General features: G+C 35.5%; 1 protein-coding gene across 5 annotated transcripts in view; it reads right to left on the bottom strand.

Annotated features, from left to right (window-relative positions):
• Positions 1-3,188: 3,188 nt before the first annotated feature.
• The window catches only part of CDH11 (cadherin 11), a 154,873-nt gene continuing 142,805 nt past the window's right edge, over positions 3,189-15,256 (bottom strand). For all 5 annotated transcript variants that reach the window (XM_042821533.1, XM_042821534.1, XM_042821531.1 and 2 more), the window contains 6 exons: positions 14,264-14,517; positions 13,145-13,281; positions 12,809-12,930; positions 11,912-12,029; positions 5,472-5,723; positions 3,189-4,495 (listed from right to left, as the gene is read on the bottom strand). In XM_042821533.1, the coding sequence (XP_042677467.1) occupies positions 3,999-4,495; positions 5,472-5,723; positions 11,912-12,029; positions 12,809-12,930; positions 13,145-13,281; positions 14,264-14,517 (1,380 nt within the window). In that variant the 3' untranslated portion in view covers positions 3,189-3,998. The remainder of the gene's footprint in view (positions 4,496-5,471; positions 5,724-11,911; positions 12,030-12,808; positions 12,931-13,144; positions 13,282-14,263; positions 14,518-15,256) is intronic.

Below are 15,256 nucleotides of genomic sequence, written 5' to 3'. Positions count from 1 at the left end.
ACTAGTAGGCCACCTGAACAAGCTGAAAACATCACTCAGAGCAGAACCAAAAGCCAGGCTGTTCTCTGTGTTGGATTAAGGCATAAAGAAGTAAGTCCATCAGATGTTACATATAATAATACAGATAACAGTAGAAAAACTCGAGAGACTAGCAGCTAACTAACTAATATTACTGAGCTCATTGATTGCCTTACACAAGCAATTTATTATTATTGTTGCTGTTGTTTTAATGCAGAATGTAATTCTGGTGCCAACTGTTCATCTCTGAGTACAGAACCTCTGTACCACCTCCTCATCAATATGGAAACTTGCAAAGATTTTTATTTACTGCAGTTTTCAATTAAAACAAAACAAAACACAACTGAGAATTCTCCTGGGATAGCTAAGGCATGAAAGAATTCCAGGCTTTCTGGTCCCAGGAAGCTAAGGTTGTCTCTTTGTGAGACAGATTTAAAGTTCCATTCTTCACTGTTTCAGTAGGCTTATCAGCAACAACATAGTAAAACTGAACATTTTATTTTGTCAGTCAACAGTGTGGAGCCAAGAAAACATGTAAATTATTTAAAATCTTTTCTCATCCGTGGTCATATCAGTTTCTGAGACATGACTGTGCACAATGTAAATGTTGGTATCAAGCTTACAAGCTTGTACCCTTTGACGTGGTATCAGAACCTGCTTGACATATTGGCAACAACATGACAGAGACAACTTAAAAACCCCAAACAAACCCTTCCCTCCCCTATCAGTTTAGGTTTTGAGAGTTCCCTTAGCAACCAGCACTGAACCAGCATACCTAATTGCTTTTTGCTAGTGATGAGAAAAAATGTGTATGTTTACAGTGTGGCTATATGAGAGAAAGGGGACAGAACAACCTTCCTCGGATGAAAGATTTCTAGGTGACAAGCAGCCAGACAAGGAGGTGAGTATTTTTTGCCAGCAAGAGCACATACACATACTCCATTCATTGAAAGTATTTGGAAAAGTATTCTTGTCTCCCCTGCTCTTCCATCTCTAAATGATGCTGCAAGCAGAATGGATAAGAGGCTGAAGCATTGCCTGCACTTGCTAGGATCCCTTAACTTACCTGCTTCAGAGTTGTGATGCTCCTCCTATTAATTATGGTTTGCCTTCAAACCCATTGAAGTTGTAATGAATCTTTCTGTTGCCTTTCAGGAATGTGAAGCTCCATCAGGGAGTGAGGAAGACTGCCCCAAAACAGCTCCTGCAGGTAAAATCCCTTCCCGGGTTCCTCAGGCGTTTGGAAACGCTGGCACAAACTACAGCCCCAGCTCACATTCTTCTCCAATTTGTGTTGGGGCTAACCCAGGACTGCTGTGCTGGGCAGATTTTTACACTCACATTATGAGCATGAGACTCCAGTGACCACTGCTGTGAAGTTTAACACAAATAGATGTTCTGTATCTGTGCCAAAATACACCGTTCATTGGGGTGCTGCAGATGATACCTAATGAGTATAATTCCCAGCATTTCAGAGGTAGTGTTGGCTGAGATTAGCAAAACTAACTTAATAAAGCACAATCATAATTGCATATTCAGTGGGAAAGGGAAAAATAATCAAATGAAAAAGGACAAAACCAGCAGGGAAAGAAAATTTATTTCCAAGCATCTACGAGAGTGCTACAAACAATAGAGACTAAAAACTCAAAGCATTTGTAACTTAAAAAATGTAGTTGACAATGTCCTTCTTAAAAATCAAACATAAAAATGTAGAAAATGCAGTTATTAATTCTAAACCTTGCTCAATAGTGAAACAAAACCAGATAGATAGCATCAATGAGGATGGAGTCCTACAAATGACTTTTTTTTTTTTTTTAACTTTATTTCCATTTGTTAATTTGTAAATTGATACTCATTTCGTTTTTTAATACTTATTTAAATTTAAAATGGAGAAATGTGCAAATCTAGCAAAATATTCTTTGGATTATAAACAGAGAAAAATCAACAGGCAAAGGAATTTGAACCAAGTTAATAATAAACTATAGAATTATATAGAATGCATACAGCTATAATAAAGTGAAATATAACAATAAACATAGAGCAAATCTGCTGATTTAGCAAACTCTGCCTTATAAAACATAGGGATAATGGGACAAGTGAATATGTTGTGATTATAGAGCTGAAACGTCATTCATAATTTTAATGAGCTAAATTTTAATCTAACTACATACATGGGGGTCTTCAGAAAAGCAATACACCAACAGATCAGATTTCCTCTCAGATCAAGCAGTTGGGTACCTGACTGCAAATGAAGGACAGGGTCTGTAAAATGAACAGTAGAAAAATGGATATCACTTCTATTTATTGCCTCTTCCCATATTGCAGCTGCTGATCTCTGACCCTAAACAGCAAACTATATTAAATTTAGAAGAACTGCAGCTGTACACAGATGCTGAAAATGTGGATGCATGGAACATATTCCAATCCCTTGCTCGTTCTGAACTAATATAAAAAAAGTTATAGATCATTTTTCGATTAAAAACATACATTACAAAGAACGACTCTGAAAGCACTCCGTATTTCTGTCATCACAAATCAAAACACCTTCCTATCAGTGGATGATTCTATTCTACTGCAATAAATGAAAAATAAAATAAAAGTAAGTGCCAGAAACTTAATTAATATTCACGTAAGGTAATTGCCAGGTAGAACAGTCTTTAGGGAACTTATAGCTAAATGGGGTCAGATTTCAGTCTCTAAAACCTGCAGTTTAGCACAGGCAGGGAAATCACAAGCCTGGAGTAAGCTGTAAGCACAGAGTACTCCTGTCCACTTGTAAAGTCAGTTCTGAAACCTCTGGAATTCCTAAGACGTAAGATAAATGCATATTATATGGGACATATTTAAAAGTATTACACTTAATTTAATCCAGAAAACACAGTAGTATTATAGGAAGATTATTACTGTGTTCTGGGAGCAGCCACAAGCTGTAGATAGAGGGTACAAAATGTTCACCAGACGTTACACTTTTTTTTTTTTTAAATCTAAGAAACATTTTTAAAATGTACTTGATTTTTAAATAATCACTTAACAAGGCAACAAACCAACTACAAACACATAATAAATAAGGCTATTAAAAGGTCACAACTGTAGTAAATTAGTCAGAACTATAAATGGGACATTAGAAACACTATGTTTTGTTCTTATATGCTTAATAACCAGAACAAGAATTAAAAAAAGAATCAGTTTATTTCAAAGTCTGCTTCTTATATTGAAGCACATATTAAAGCAACATTACAATGTTCATAAAATATAAGTGTGATGCTGTAACATTTCTTACATGTCAGAATACTGATATTTGTATGTATACTAAAATAAGAATTTTAAAATTGTACAAATAGATACATTAAAAATGACATAGAAATAGGGCGCCTCCCACTGCAACAAGACAGAGTTTTTATATCTGGCACATATTAGTTCAAGATGAAAGTATAAGCAAAAAGATTTACAAGAATCAGCTGTAACAAGTTTGATGCTCAAGAGACATAATAATTGTACATTGTACTGTACATACATCATATGGGTTTAAGCTGGCTGAATATTATATATTTCAAGTTTAAAAATGCACTACCATATAGAGTGTCCATAGTTTAAGGCGAAATTACAGCTCAGAACTGTTAACTTTTCTAATTTGTGGAAGCTTCTTTGACATAAAAGATTTAGATGTTCATAATACATAAAAGATTTCCCTTCTCTGTAGGTTCACTTTTAGCATTTTCCTTCATTTAAATATTCTGTGTTTCTTAAGTGGGTTTTTTTCCTCTAGTGAAGTTGGCAGCCAACTTCTGCATTTGCCTTTTGTAGGAAAAGGTACTTCACAGTATTTACCACTTTTATGTCCTTTTTTATCAAAGGAATCCCTTCTGTCAAATGTTTAAATGAGACTTTTCTTGATTTTTAAAAAAATACCTGCTTACATTTCTTCTGGATTCTTCAGAACATTGGACACAGTTCTTAAGGCCAAATATTAAACTTTATTGTTAAGAATCATCATCAAAAGTGTCTTTGGAGCCATACAAGTCTGCAAGTTTCTTAAATCGAGGTCCCCAGTTTTGTAGATAGTCGTAGTCCAAATCAGAATCTGTTGTCGCTGACTCTAATGAGCTAAGTGAACCAGCCACTGAGCCTCTTCCTTCATAGCCATAGATCTGAATAGAGTCATAGGGAGGAGCAGTTGGATCGTTATCAGCCTCCTGTATTCTTGTGTTGATGAAATCATCAACATCAACGCTATTGGGAGCTGGTCGAAGCCCCGGTCTTGGCATATACTGATACTCAGGTTTTATGTCTTTACGAGGAATAAATCCATTGATGCCATCAGGGTTCTGCAAGGTAGCTATGTCAAAAGCTTCAGTATCTTCCTCTCCTCCTCCTTCATCATCATAAGTAATAATGTTCTCACGGACATCTTCTTCTTCAAAAACAATCAGAGGTTCTTTCTTCTGCCTCTTCAGTGTTACAAACAACACTACAATGACTATAGGGAAAAAAGAAAATAAGTTAGACTTCGCTCTCAAACAGAAACTGCTTTATAACTAGATTATTGCATTCTTTGAAATCTTAGCTTTTATGCTTCGGTTCAGCATGTGGTTTTGCTAGCATCTGTGTTTTTAGCATACCCAGCTAAGTAAAAGCTGTGATGTTTGTACACGGAGTTGAACATAAGGGTTTGAAGGTTTCTCTTTGGGCTGAATGTCACTACTCATACTAATTGTTTATTACTGCATAACTTTAATTCATGAAAAGGATTTGTGGGCCCCTAGTGCTGTGTGACTGCTGCAGCACCGCCCCTGAGCGGTCCGATCACGTCTGCTTGCAGCAAAATAGGATGAGTCTCTTCTCTCTCTTGTATGCCCAAAGCTAAAATGCAACGTTCTGGGCATTCCATGAAAATGGAATTGTTCTGAACCAACAGCTCAACACACGTCTTTACTGATGTGTTTCTTCTCACTGCAGATTTCTTTAAAATAACTTAAATATATAAGAAAATAATGGCTGTTAAATAATAGGAGTAGATTAAAACATTTTATATAAATATTTTCAAATAGGAAATGCTTTATAGCACTTTCTTAAACGCAAATCTTCCGAGCCCTTCATTTGTCTTCCACACAAGAGAAGTTGGAGGGAAATAGCTGGCAGGAGCCATTAATCCTGGCTGACCTCAATAAGGAACCTGTCATCCAGGGAAGATCACAAAACTTAAAACTGTATGTCGTGACCTCCTTTAAACAGCACTCCTGATTAACTGATACTGGGCCACGAAAGGACATTCTTTGAGCGCACCCGGACATATGCACTCGTGTTTGCTATTGCAGTCATCATATACTGCATTTCAGCCTGTCATAAGAATACATGGTAAGAGATTAAGATTTTTTTATACACCTTGGAATGAAAGGCAAACTTAACTTTTAAATACACATAATTGTAGAAGAATGACTAAATAACTACTTTACCGAGCAAAATCACAATGCAAGCAAGAATGGCGATTAAAGCTCCGGTGCTTAATCCTGCACTGAGGATGTAGGCTTCAGCATTACAGGAGAGCAAGGAGCCATTGCTGTCACAGCCACAGACTCTGATGGTCAGGGTGTTGGTGCTGCTCATAGGGGGGAGTCCTCCATCACTTATTACAATAGGAAGAAGGTACAAGTCTTGCTTTTGACGACTAAATCCTTCACGTCTAACAAGAACACTTGCAGTGTTATCTGTTTAAAGAAGAGAGATAGTCATCATTTTTTCCTCAAAGTCATCCATCCCCTTAGTAAATATGGAAAAAATATATATTACTGCAATGGCACTGAATTTTCAGATGATTTAGCATGTAAAAACAACCAGGACACCTTCATAATGACCCAAAACATCACAGTCCTACATTTCCTTCACACAGTACTACAATACATTTTAATTATTTTAGGGTGATTAGGAACACAACATCTAGTTCTCTTTGTTAATACTGATTTGCATATATATTGTTCTCTTTTCAAAGAATCTTAGCAGCCTGCATATGTGAGTTCACAAATTACTTAAACACCATGAGGCAATATGGTCACAGTAAACAAAGCAATGATTTTGCAACTCATAATGTTTATAATTATTATAAAACAGGCATCATATAAGCAGCTAAATATTAGATATACCAGCGCTAAGGCAATCTGATATGTTAACTATACTAAAAAGAACATATGTTTTTGAAAGCTTATTCTACAAATGATTATCATAGATGATGAGAGTAGTATCTTTAGCACCTCGCTAACTTTCTGGGAAATCCACAATACTTCACCAGCTACTAGAATGACTGGCCCTTGGCATTGCTCTTTGTGCAAGTTCTAGGCTTTTTCCAGGATTAAAATCTCTGGTGGAGGGGAAGAAAGCAAATCCCTGAGTTATTGTGCTTGGTATCAGAACAACAGGAATGGAAGAAACAAAGTCTGCCATCAAGATAGAGGAGTCAACACATACTGCGTATTAGCAGATTTGTTCATTTGTTTCAATAGAACACAGTGAAGTTAAGCCACATTTTGGCAGAACTAGTTTTTCACCCAAACTCCTCAAAGCCAGAAGTCAGACAACTCGATCACATATACACAGTCTTCTGGGGCACATGATTACTTATGTGCCCATAACACAAGAGTTAAGATAGTCCTCACTCTAACACTATTTCTGTTTGTTCTCTCTGAAGAGTTGCATGCCTTGGGCCTCCTGGTCCAGAGCATGGAAACCAAGCTGCTCTCTCAGCACAGAGTTCACTTTGGATAGTCCTTCATTCTCACTGGAACAAGAGCATTTGAAAGGGAAGTGTGTGAAATGAAACACTGGAATGAGGCAGCCAGTGCTTCCTGCTCCCAGCCTGACCAGAAAAAGGCAAGGAAACATGAACAGCATTTCGTTATTTGTACTTCTTGTTTTCTAGCTCTCAGACTGAATCAAAGTTTATAAATTTGTAAACACCCTGAAATAAGTAAGTAAAATGAAACAACCATATCTGTGGCTTTCAGACCTTCAAAAACTAGTTTATGACAAAGATTTACTTCTCACAACCTTTTCTGTTTTCAGAATGGATTTTCCACTATCTAACAAAAAGAAAAGAGAGAAAAGAAAGGTCCTTTTATCTACTAATGGAGGGCTATTCTCCTCCATTTTATTGCTGCCTTGAGGTACTGCAGAAGATTAATCATTTTCCTGTTGAAGAGTCAGCATAAATTCAAGAATTTAATAATGCAAACCATAAAACCTCTTTTTAATTATCTAATCACTGTTTTTTTCCATGAAAATCTGTGAATAAATTATACTAAAAGTTAAGTATCCTTGCCTTGTATTAACCACCTTTACAGACACTACCCTTGAAGCAGGAGAAGGTCTGAAATAGACCCCAGATTTGCTGGACACAGAGCAATTTACGGGATGAGAAGAATGCCTGTCCTGGGGCCCTGCTTACTGGAACTCTTTGAAGATCACAGCAAAAAAAGGATGAGTTTCTTTAGGACTGTCCTATATACAATCTGTTTGTTATATGTAGAATGAGTAAGTTAATGTCTTTGCTTCTTCTGCCAGGCCCAGCACAATTGATGCCCAGACTGGTTACGTCTGCACTGTAGTCTTTGAGACACTGAAGTCCCAGGTAGGAAAAAACTTGCTAACTTCTCCTTTACTTGTTGGTCCTATTTGCTGAGGATAGAAAAGCTGATAAAGATCTGATAATTTATCACTTTTGTTTTTCAGAGGTGCTCTTTTGTCTCTTCACAGTAATTTTACCCTTCTAAACATTAGTCCATCTAGGTTTTGTGGCACCATTTTTTAAGAACCTTAGCAATATCAATGTTTGTGCAATAGGCATCTTATTTTTGGACATTAAATTACTGGGTTCATGACAATTTGATATAAACACAAATAAAAGATCTATCAACTATTAACACATCAACTGATACTTTAACATCTATCTATACAGAGTCAAATAACTCCAAAGGATTGACTAAAGTGTATTTATTTATTCATTTAATTGACATGGAAACAAAGATCTACTCTGCTATGTTAAAGAGGGCAATAGGCAGATAACTCTTGTGGCAAAATATATATATGAACATTAATATAAGGCTGGAGATGCAACTACCTAGGGGCTGCAGAGGCAATCTGAAACGGAACACAGACAATATCATGTATCAGTATATTTAGTCCGTATTTTATACTGTATTTTTCCTGAATGTTGGCAGCTTAAATAGTATTCCTACTGGAAAAGGATAGCAAATTATTCAGTTATGAAGTACGGCCAGCTCCACTATGGTCAACTGTGTTATACTAAGGCTGAATGTGATCCAGTGGGTGATTTCTAGTTCACTGCAATTTTTTAAAATTAAAATCCAATCAGCACGCCTTTTTAAAGTTGAAAAAGGATTACTGTATCTTTTTTTTTTTTTTTCTTTTTCTGTTCAGTTCTCACATTTAGAAGGGACATAATATCCACAAGAGAAAAATAAAAACCTTCTTTACCTAAACAAAAGAAAACATGTAATCCTAGATAATATTCTCATCCTTGATTTTTCATCATTTTCAAGTCCCAGGAGTATAACTATAATCCAGGTATAATGGTATTTTTTAAGCCAAGAAACAGAAGCTAAATGTCAGTACTGGCTTAAAACTATTAACACATATGGGAGCTACCAGGCTGTCAGTCTTAGAGAACACAAAGACAAAAACAAGAAAATATTCACTCTGATGTCATCCAGAAAAATACACATATTCTCATTTTTCAGCTATTATTGCCTGGAATTTCCAATATCCAAAATTGCTGTAAGTGAAAACCGCACGAACTCTCTATGAAATCTTTCAAATTAAAAGTTAAAGTTGCATTGTGTCATGAAGATGTTTACAGTTGATTTTCCTGATTTTTGATTCTCCTTTTTCTGGTGGTTTCTTTGATGCTTTCCCAGTTTTTCTTCTCCATAAAGGTAACAACAGATTAGCTTTTGGAGGCTTGTGTATCCCTATACTACGTAAAGATGCTTCTAGATGAAAGAAGCTGAGTGCATCGTGAATATTGTCACCTTCAGCAGAAAGAGAGTGTTGACTCAGCGGGAAGCCTGAAGAATTTCAGGTGTCCAAGTGCCTGAAATCATTACTAAGTGCTGGTAAGTGCTACAGAAAATCCATGGCAAAACACTGTATTTTACTGTTCATATGTTTCAAAATCTTTTGATTAAAAGGTGGAGTGCAAGAGAGTGTTTTTATATTGAAAAAACGGATTTTAGTCACTGATTTTAGTGAACTGACTTACAAACTTAATTTCAGTCTTTATAAAGCTGTGTGTGGCGTATTTGGAAACATTGCTACACTTGAATTTTGTGTGGTATAACAAATCCTTGTGCAGCAAGCAATAGCAGGGTGGTTGCAGTACTTCCAGCAATACTGGCTGCGTGCCGGGCTCATACAAGGTGAGTCCACATAAAGGGCATTTCATTTGAGGACAGAGCAGGATTTAAAGCAGGAAATCCATCTGTTAAAAATCCATCTCTCTTTTGAGAAGTGTCACGAGCCTCTGCTGGTCTTTTGAAGCTCTGACATCAATGGACTGAAACTGAACAGGGCCCAGGCTAACACAGTGCTGTTTATTTATGTGGTGTAATGTAAGTAAACAGCACAAAAGTAATTTGGTGTTTTATCACAGCATGTGATAAGCCATTATCTCATGTTTTCTATGGAAGATAGTCTCAGCTGAAAAAGTTGGTAACACAGTAGGCTATTAATAGGATGTGGGATGTGATTACTTTTTGGAGTACTGCAATATGTGATTACTTTTAGGGGTTATAGAAAGAAACTATTAAATGATAATTATAGGACTCTATTCACTTTAAAGTTCTGTAATAGTCCCAAACATTGGAGTTTTCATTAACTGTTCTCCACAGTTAATAAAGCCATTTTTCTCTGAAACTAGTAATTTGCTCTGAAAGTGATGGCACGGTATGTAGCTGCTCAGATTTACAAATGGAAAAAGAAACTTTAAATGATCATGTAAATTATTTGACTTGCAGATAGTAACGCTCTCTCTGAAAAGTTCTTTCTACGGAAGTATGTATAATTTTAATTATCATATCTAATATTAAAAAAATACAGAAATAATTACAGAAATAATTACACTGACAACATGTATTCAATAAAGATTATACAAAAATGATGAAATGACTGTTTGCAAATGGATGGATTGCTTTACAATATTTATTTCCTAGTTACAAAATTATACAGGAAGATTTGATCTTAAGTATCAACTAGTTTAAATAACCTTTTCCACAATTGTCAGCCTCTGCATTCAACATGTATCATCATTTCCACTGCAAAACATTTTTATCTGGATTAACTTTGTCATTAAAATAATAACAATTAAAAAATTAATTTTCTGCACATGGAAATGAAGGATTAATGCAGTTGTCTGAAGTAAGACCAAAATATCATTTGCCTGCAGCTGTATCAGAGCATCTCAATTCTAACCTACCTGTTCTCTCCTAGATTAAATACTCTAAAACACTTTCAGTTTGGTGCAATGACCATAAATTACCTCTTAAGGAGAAATTTGGCCTCAGGGTCTCAAGTAAATAATTCATTTTTATTTACTTCTCTAAAAATACATTCATCAATTTTTCAAAAATTGTGTTTTACTACATTAAAGAGAATAAATATATCCTCTTCACTGGATCCTTTTTGAATTGTGTATGTATGTACAAGTGTCAAGCACTAGGCAACAATATTACTTTGATCCTTGAAGAATTACGGAGTTTTTGTTTAGGAACTCTGATGACAGCTACCCTCATTTCAGGTTTTTATAGAGGCAGAAAGCATACCAGAACAAAACACTTGGGAGAAAAAAAGTTGTTGCTGGTGATGTTGCCTTTTGTATTTCTGGCAGTCTAGACTGAATCCATTGGATTCATTATTTAAGCCAGTTCAAATGAGTACTACATTTCAGAAAAGAGTCAGAGTTTCCTTCAAACATTAAAGTTTGCTAATTAAAACTAATTTCTCAGGAACTGAAACTGTGTTTTTTTTCTCCATACAGGAAAAAAGCAAATGAACATTGAACATGAATGTCATAATGATTACCATTAAGAAAATATAATAAATATTTATAATGGCTGAATTTGTATTTTCATTTTCTCTCTCTTTTTAAGTCTCTGGCTTCCTGAGCCTTTGGCAAGTTAGGTTCACTGATGTTACCATGTCAGAAGATCAAATAAATTCTGGCTTTCATCTATGCCTTTTTTTTCCCCTGTACAAATTTCTTACCTCTTATTGTACTCATTGTGACTGCAGTACTTCATTATAAGAATACCTCATTAACAGAAAATTGGTGAAGGGATCATGATACCTATATGCTGAGATGCGCCCAGTCTGGATTTCCATTTCAAGGCAATAATTTTGTACAGTAAGTTAGTGTGGTATTGACTTTTTTCCATTAGACCCTAGTCTGCATTCTCTTGTGGCCCAAAAACTAGCAAGCACAGTTAGATGAACAAATAAATACAGACAGTGTAATGGAGGATGTATTTCTCCACTAATTCTAGCTTACCAAGTAGTTTTGTTTAAATCAAAGAGCTCTGCCATTCACATTTATTGAACAATTTTGTTGGTGCTTTTCGCCCTCTTCCTGGAAAATGAAGAGGCTGTGGATTTACACGCAGAGCATTATTATGTAATTTAAAATATGTATTCAGGAAAATGAAAGTGAGTTAACAAGCACTGCATTATTCCAAGAACATCCCCATATTTGAGCTGTATTTCTTCTTCCTTTAACTCTAAACCTCTAGAAAAGAGGCACTCTGTCAAAATTAATGAAAATGCTGTTGCGTGACATTAAGTTGGGCATTAGTTTTCCTTTGGCCATTATTATAAAGGAAACCTGCATACAAACCTCTGTTGTCTCTGAGTGTAAAGTTTGGATTATGAATAATTTCAGGTGGTAAACTGAAGATAAATCTTGGTCCGTTGGCTGAATCATCTTTGTCATCAGCACTAATTGTAATAAATTGCTGTAAAAGAAAAGTAGTCTGTAAGCAAACAGCTCCTTCTTTGGATGCACTACACACAGATAGCATTCTGAGAAATCATTTGAATATGTAGAACTTGGAAAGTCAAATGATATAGCTGAAAACTCCAAAGCATCTCAACAGATGTATGTAATTATAAACATAGTGCATACTTACTTACTAAAAACTGGAATTCAATCTTTATTTGGTATTACATTTTACATTTATAGATGTAAAAGTATACACCTACCCACACGTTCTTATATGCAAATCTTTGCTAACGTTAAATTAGTAAGCTAAATAAAAGTTTGCAGAAACTTCAGCAGCTCACACTGAGTTAGCACATCTTTTCCAAACTGCTACGCTAACTCCTGAAGTGCAGACAATGTGTAGAGCCTTATTTTCATCTGATGCTATTCTTTTTCTTCAGAGATAAATCTTTAGGCTAATTCCCCTCAAGCAGTGTACTGTGACCCTTAGAAGCTGCTGAGTATTTCTTAATATCTGAAACAAGCTCATAACTGAGTGAGTTGTTCCCAAGCAGCTTCTTTACTGGTGGATCCCCATAGTCAACACTAGTCACATCCAAAATACAAAGCACTCTATTGCTAACAGTTTGTAGTAATTCAAAATAAAAACAAAGGAAATTATGTTTCTGTTTGTTTAACATATTTTGGCCAAAATTTAAAAATATATATATTTGACCTGCCAATACAAAACTGGGCTACACACTCCAAAGTAAGAAATTGATGTGCAGGGATGGTGGGAGAGCACAGGCATACCTGATTGGTTCGAGCATTCTCACAGACATACGGTTCATAGGCTGCTGCAAATTTTGGAGCATTGTCATTGACATCAACAACCTTAATTGCAACTGGAACTTTGGCTTCCTGGTGTTGCTTGTCTATGGGAGTTAGCAAAATCAGAATGAAATGGAAGAGGGAAGACCCCTTGAAACAAGTAAAATCCCAGCAAAAACTGTATGAGCTGTGTACAAGTAAAGAAGAAATAGGCTTAAGTATTTCTACTGGGATTTATTGCAGCGTACCAAGCTGAGACAAGTGGAAGACCACAGAATTTACATCACTGATTATAAAAGAACTCTGTGAAATACTTACGGACTTCAACAGCAAAGACAGAGATATTATGCCAAGCAATTTCTTCCCTATCCAAAGCTTTTATTGTCTTGATGTTGCCATCATCTGCATTAATAGTAAAATATCTTTCAAGGTCAGTGTGACGATCAATTGAATACCTAAAGAAAATTGAAAAATGAGTAATTAGACAACAGAAAGACTTAGCAGTTTCATGCATTCAAGTTTGTTTTATAACATCATCTTTTTTAAATAATTGTAAGCCCTACCCGTGTTATCAATGGGATGATATGTGGTTCTTTTAAAAGTAGGTTGACCAGTTTCAATTCTATGTGTAGAAAAAATATTATGCCAGTATGCTTTCAGTAAATGGAAATTATTGTTCTTTGAACTCTCTATGTTAAAACACCAAAATATTTATGTTCTTCTTTTACAATGCATGATAAAAATACCCACTGAGATATTTATTTAAATATCTACTGAGACTTTTCTATGTTTTTATCTGCTTCATATTGATCAAAGATCTTTTAAGTACATCTGCTGCTCTTTGGATTACTCAGTGTTAACTGATCACTCCAGATTATTAAATATTATCTATTATCTACACAGTTCCATAGTTGTACACACCTCTGATTCTTGTATATTTACAATGCAAGTCTTTGAAATGTTATTTATACCCATGAAAGTGTTTTACAATTTAAGCTACACTGAGAACATGATAAAGATACACTAATAGAAGACTTCCTAATATAATTGTAGAAAGGTATGTATTTGTACTTGTTTTTAGAAACTAATCCTTTACAATTACCCAACATAGAACACAATCTACTGCCCAGAATTCTATTTTCCAAGGAAAAAAAATGCTGTGATAATAGCACAGGATATTTTATTTAAAAAATGAAGTATAGAATAGTGTCTAACTCAGATGTCCTTATGTGTGTTTTAGGTAGATATAGCAATGGTAAGTATTTCTTTGTGCTATGGACTTTAAGAATAGTACTTGTATGGTTATTGTTACTAAATATTCTGGGCAAATTTAGAATATTGATATCCTAGGTCTGTTATGCTACCTTAGTAATTTGCATAACAATTCTAAAAGCTTAAAGTGCTTAGAAATAAACACCCTGCTCTAATGGAACATACCTTATAGCACTGTTTGCAGCATCAGGATCTTTGGCATGTACTTTTCCAACCACAGTACCAGATGCTGCATTTTCTTGTACTTCAAAAATATAACTTGGTTTTAAAAATACAGGCGGCTCATCAGCGTCTTCCACTGTAATCTTCACTGTTACTGTGTCCTTGAATGGCCCATTGCTGATGAACTTCGGATCAATATGCACGTTGGCTGCCTCTACCTTCAGACTGTAGGACTTTTTGGTTTCAAAATCCAAGACCTGAGAGAAACAAGAAAGTAACCCATTCATTGAACGTAGTTAGTTAAACTGGAGTGTAAAAGCAGTAAACAGTCCCCTAGTATTCAATAACATACAACAAATGTGAGCATATCTGTCAACAAGCTTGGACTGAAATGTGTGTATTTAAAAACAAAAAGACTCAAATAGAAGGAGCTACATTCTATGTATGGAGCAGCATATGAAGAAACTGAAAATACCAAGACAGAATCCTTGTCTTGCTCTTTGCTTCCTGCATCTTTCAGGAAATGATCTTTACTGGCAAAATTAACTTTTTCTTGATGCAGCCTGTTGCATGGCACAAAAGAGGGATGGATGGGACACAATTACCTACAGAATGTCAGGCTTGATCTATCCCAAGCTGGTACGTGTTCCTTTAAATATGGATATGCACAAAAGAGAAGTTATGATGTTCTCTTTTTTCCTGTCCATAGATTTCATATCACTTTACAAAGAGGAAGCGAAATAATACTCCCATAAGTCCTTCAGAGAGCCTGATACACGTCACAGCAGAGCTGCACTGTCATCAGTTTGAAATGGCTGCTGTGTTGCATTATTGGTAGCCTCAAAATGGTCATGCCTCTAAATATCTGAGAAACAGCTGCCAAGAACAACTCACCAGAGTCAAGACTCAGAACATAGATGGAATACAGGCAGCGCCAGTAAGCCCATTCCCATCTATAGAACAAATACTGTAATTGTAGCACAGCATAATTTTGTA

Source organism: Centrocercus urophasianus, unplaced genomic scaffold, assembly GCF_019232065.1.
Source record: "Centrocercus urophasianus isolate 14NV4802_14NV808 unplaced genomic scaffold, USGS_Curo_1.0 seq_2, whole genome shotgun sequence".
Classification (NCBI taxonomy): Eukaryota; Metazoa; Chordata; class Aves; order Galliformes; family Phasianidae; genus Centrocercus; species Centrocercus urophasianus.
The sequence above is the reverse complement of the archived record's forward strand: the minus strand, read 5'-3'. Positions and strand labels throughout refer to the sequence as shown.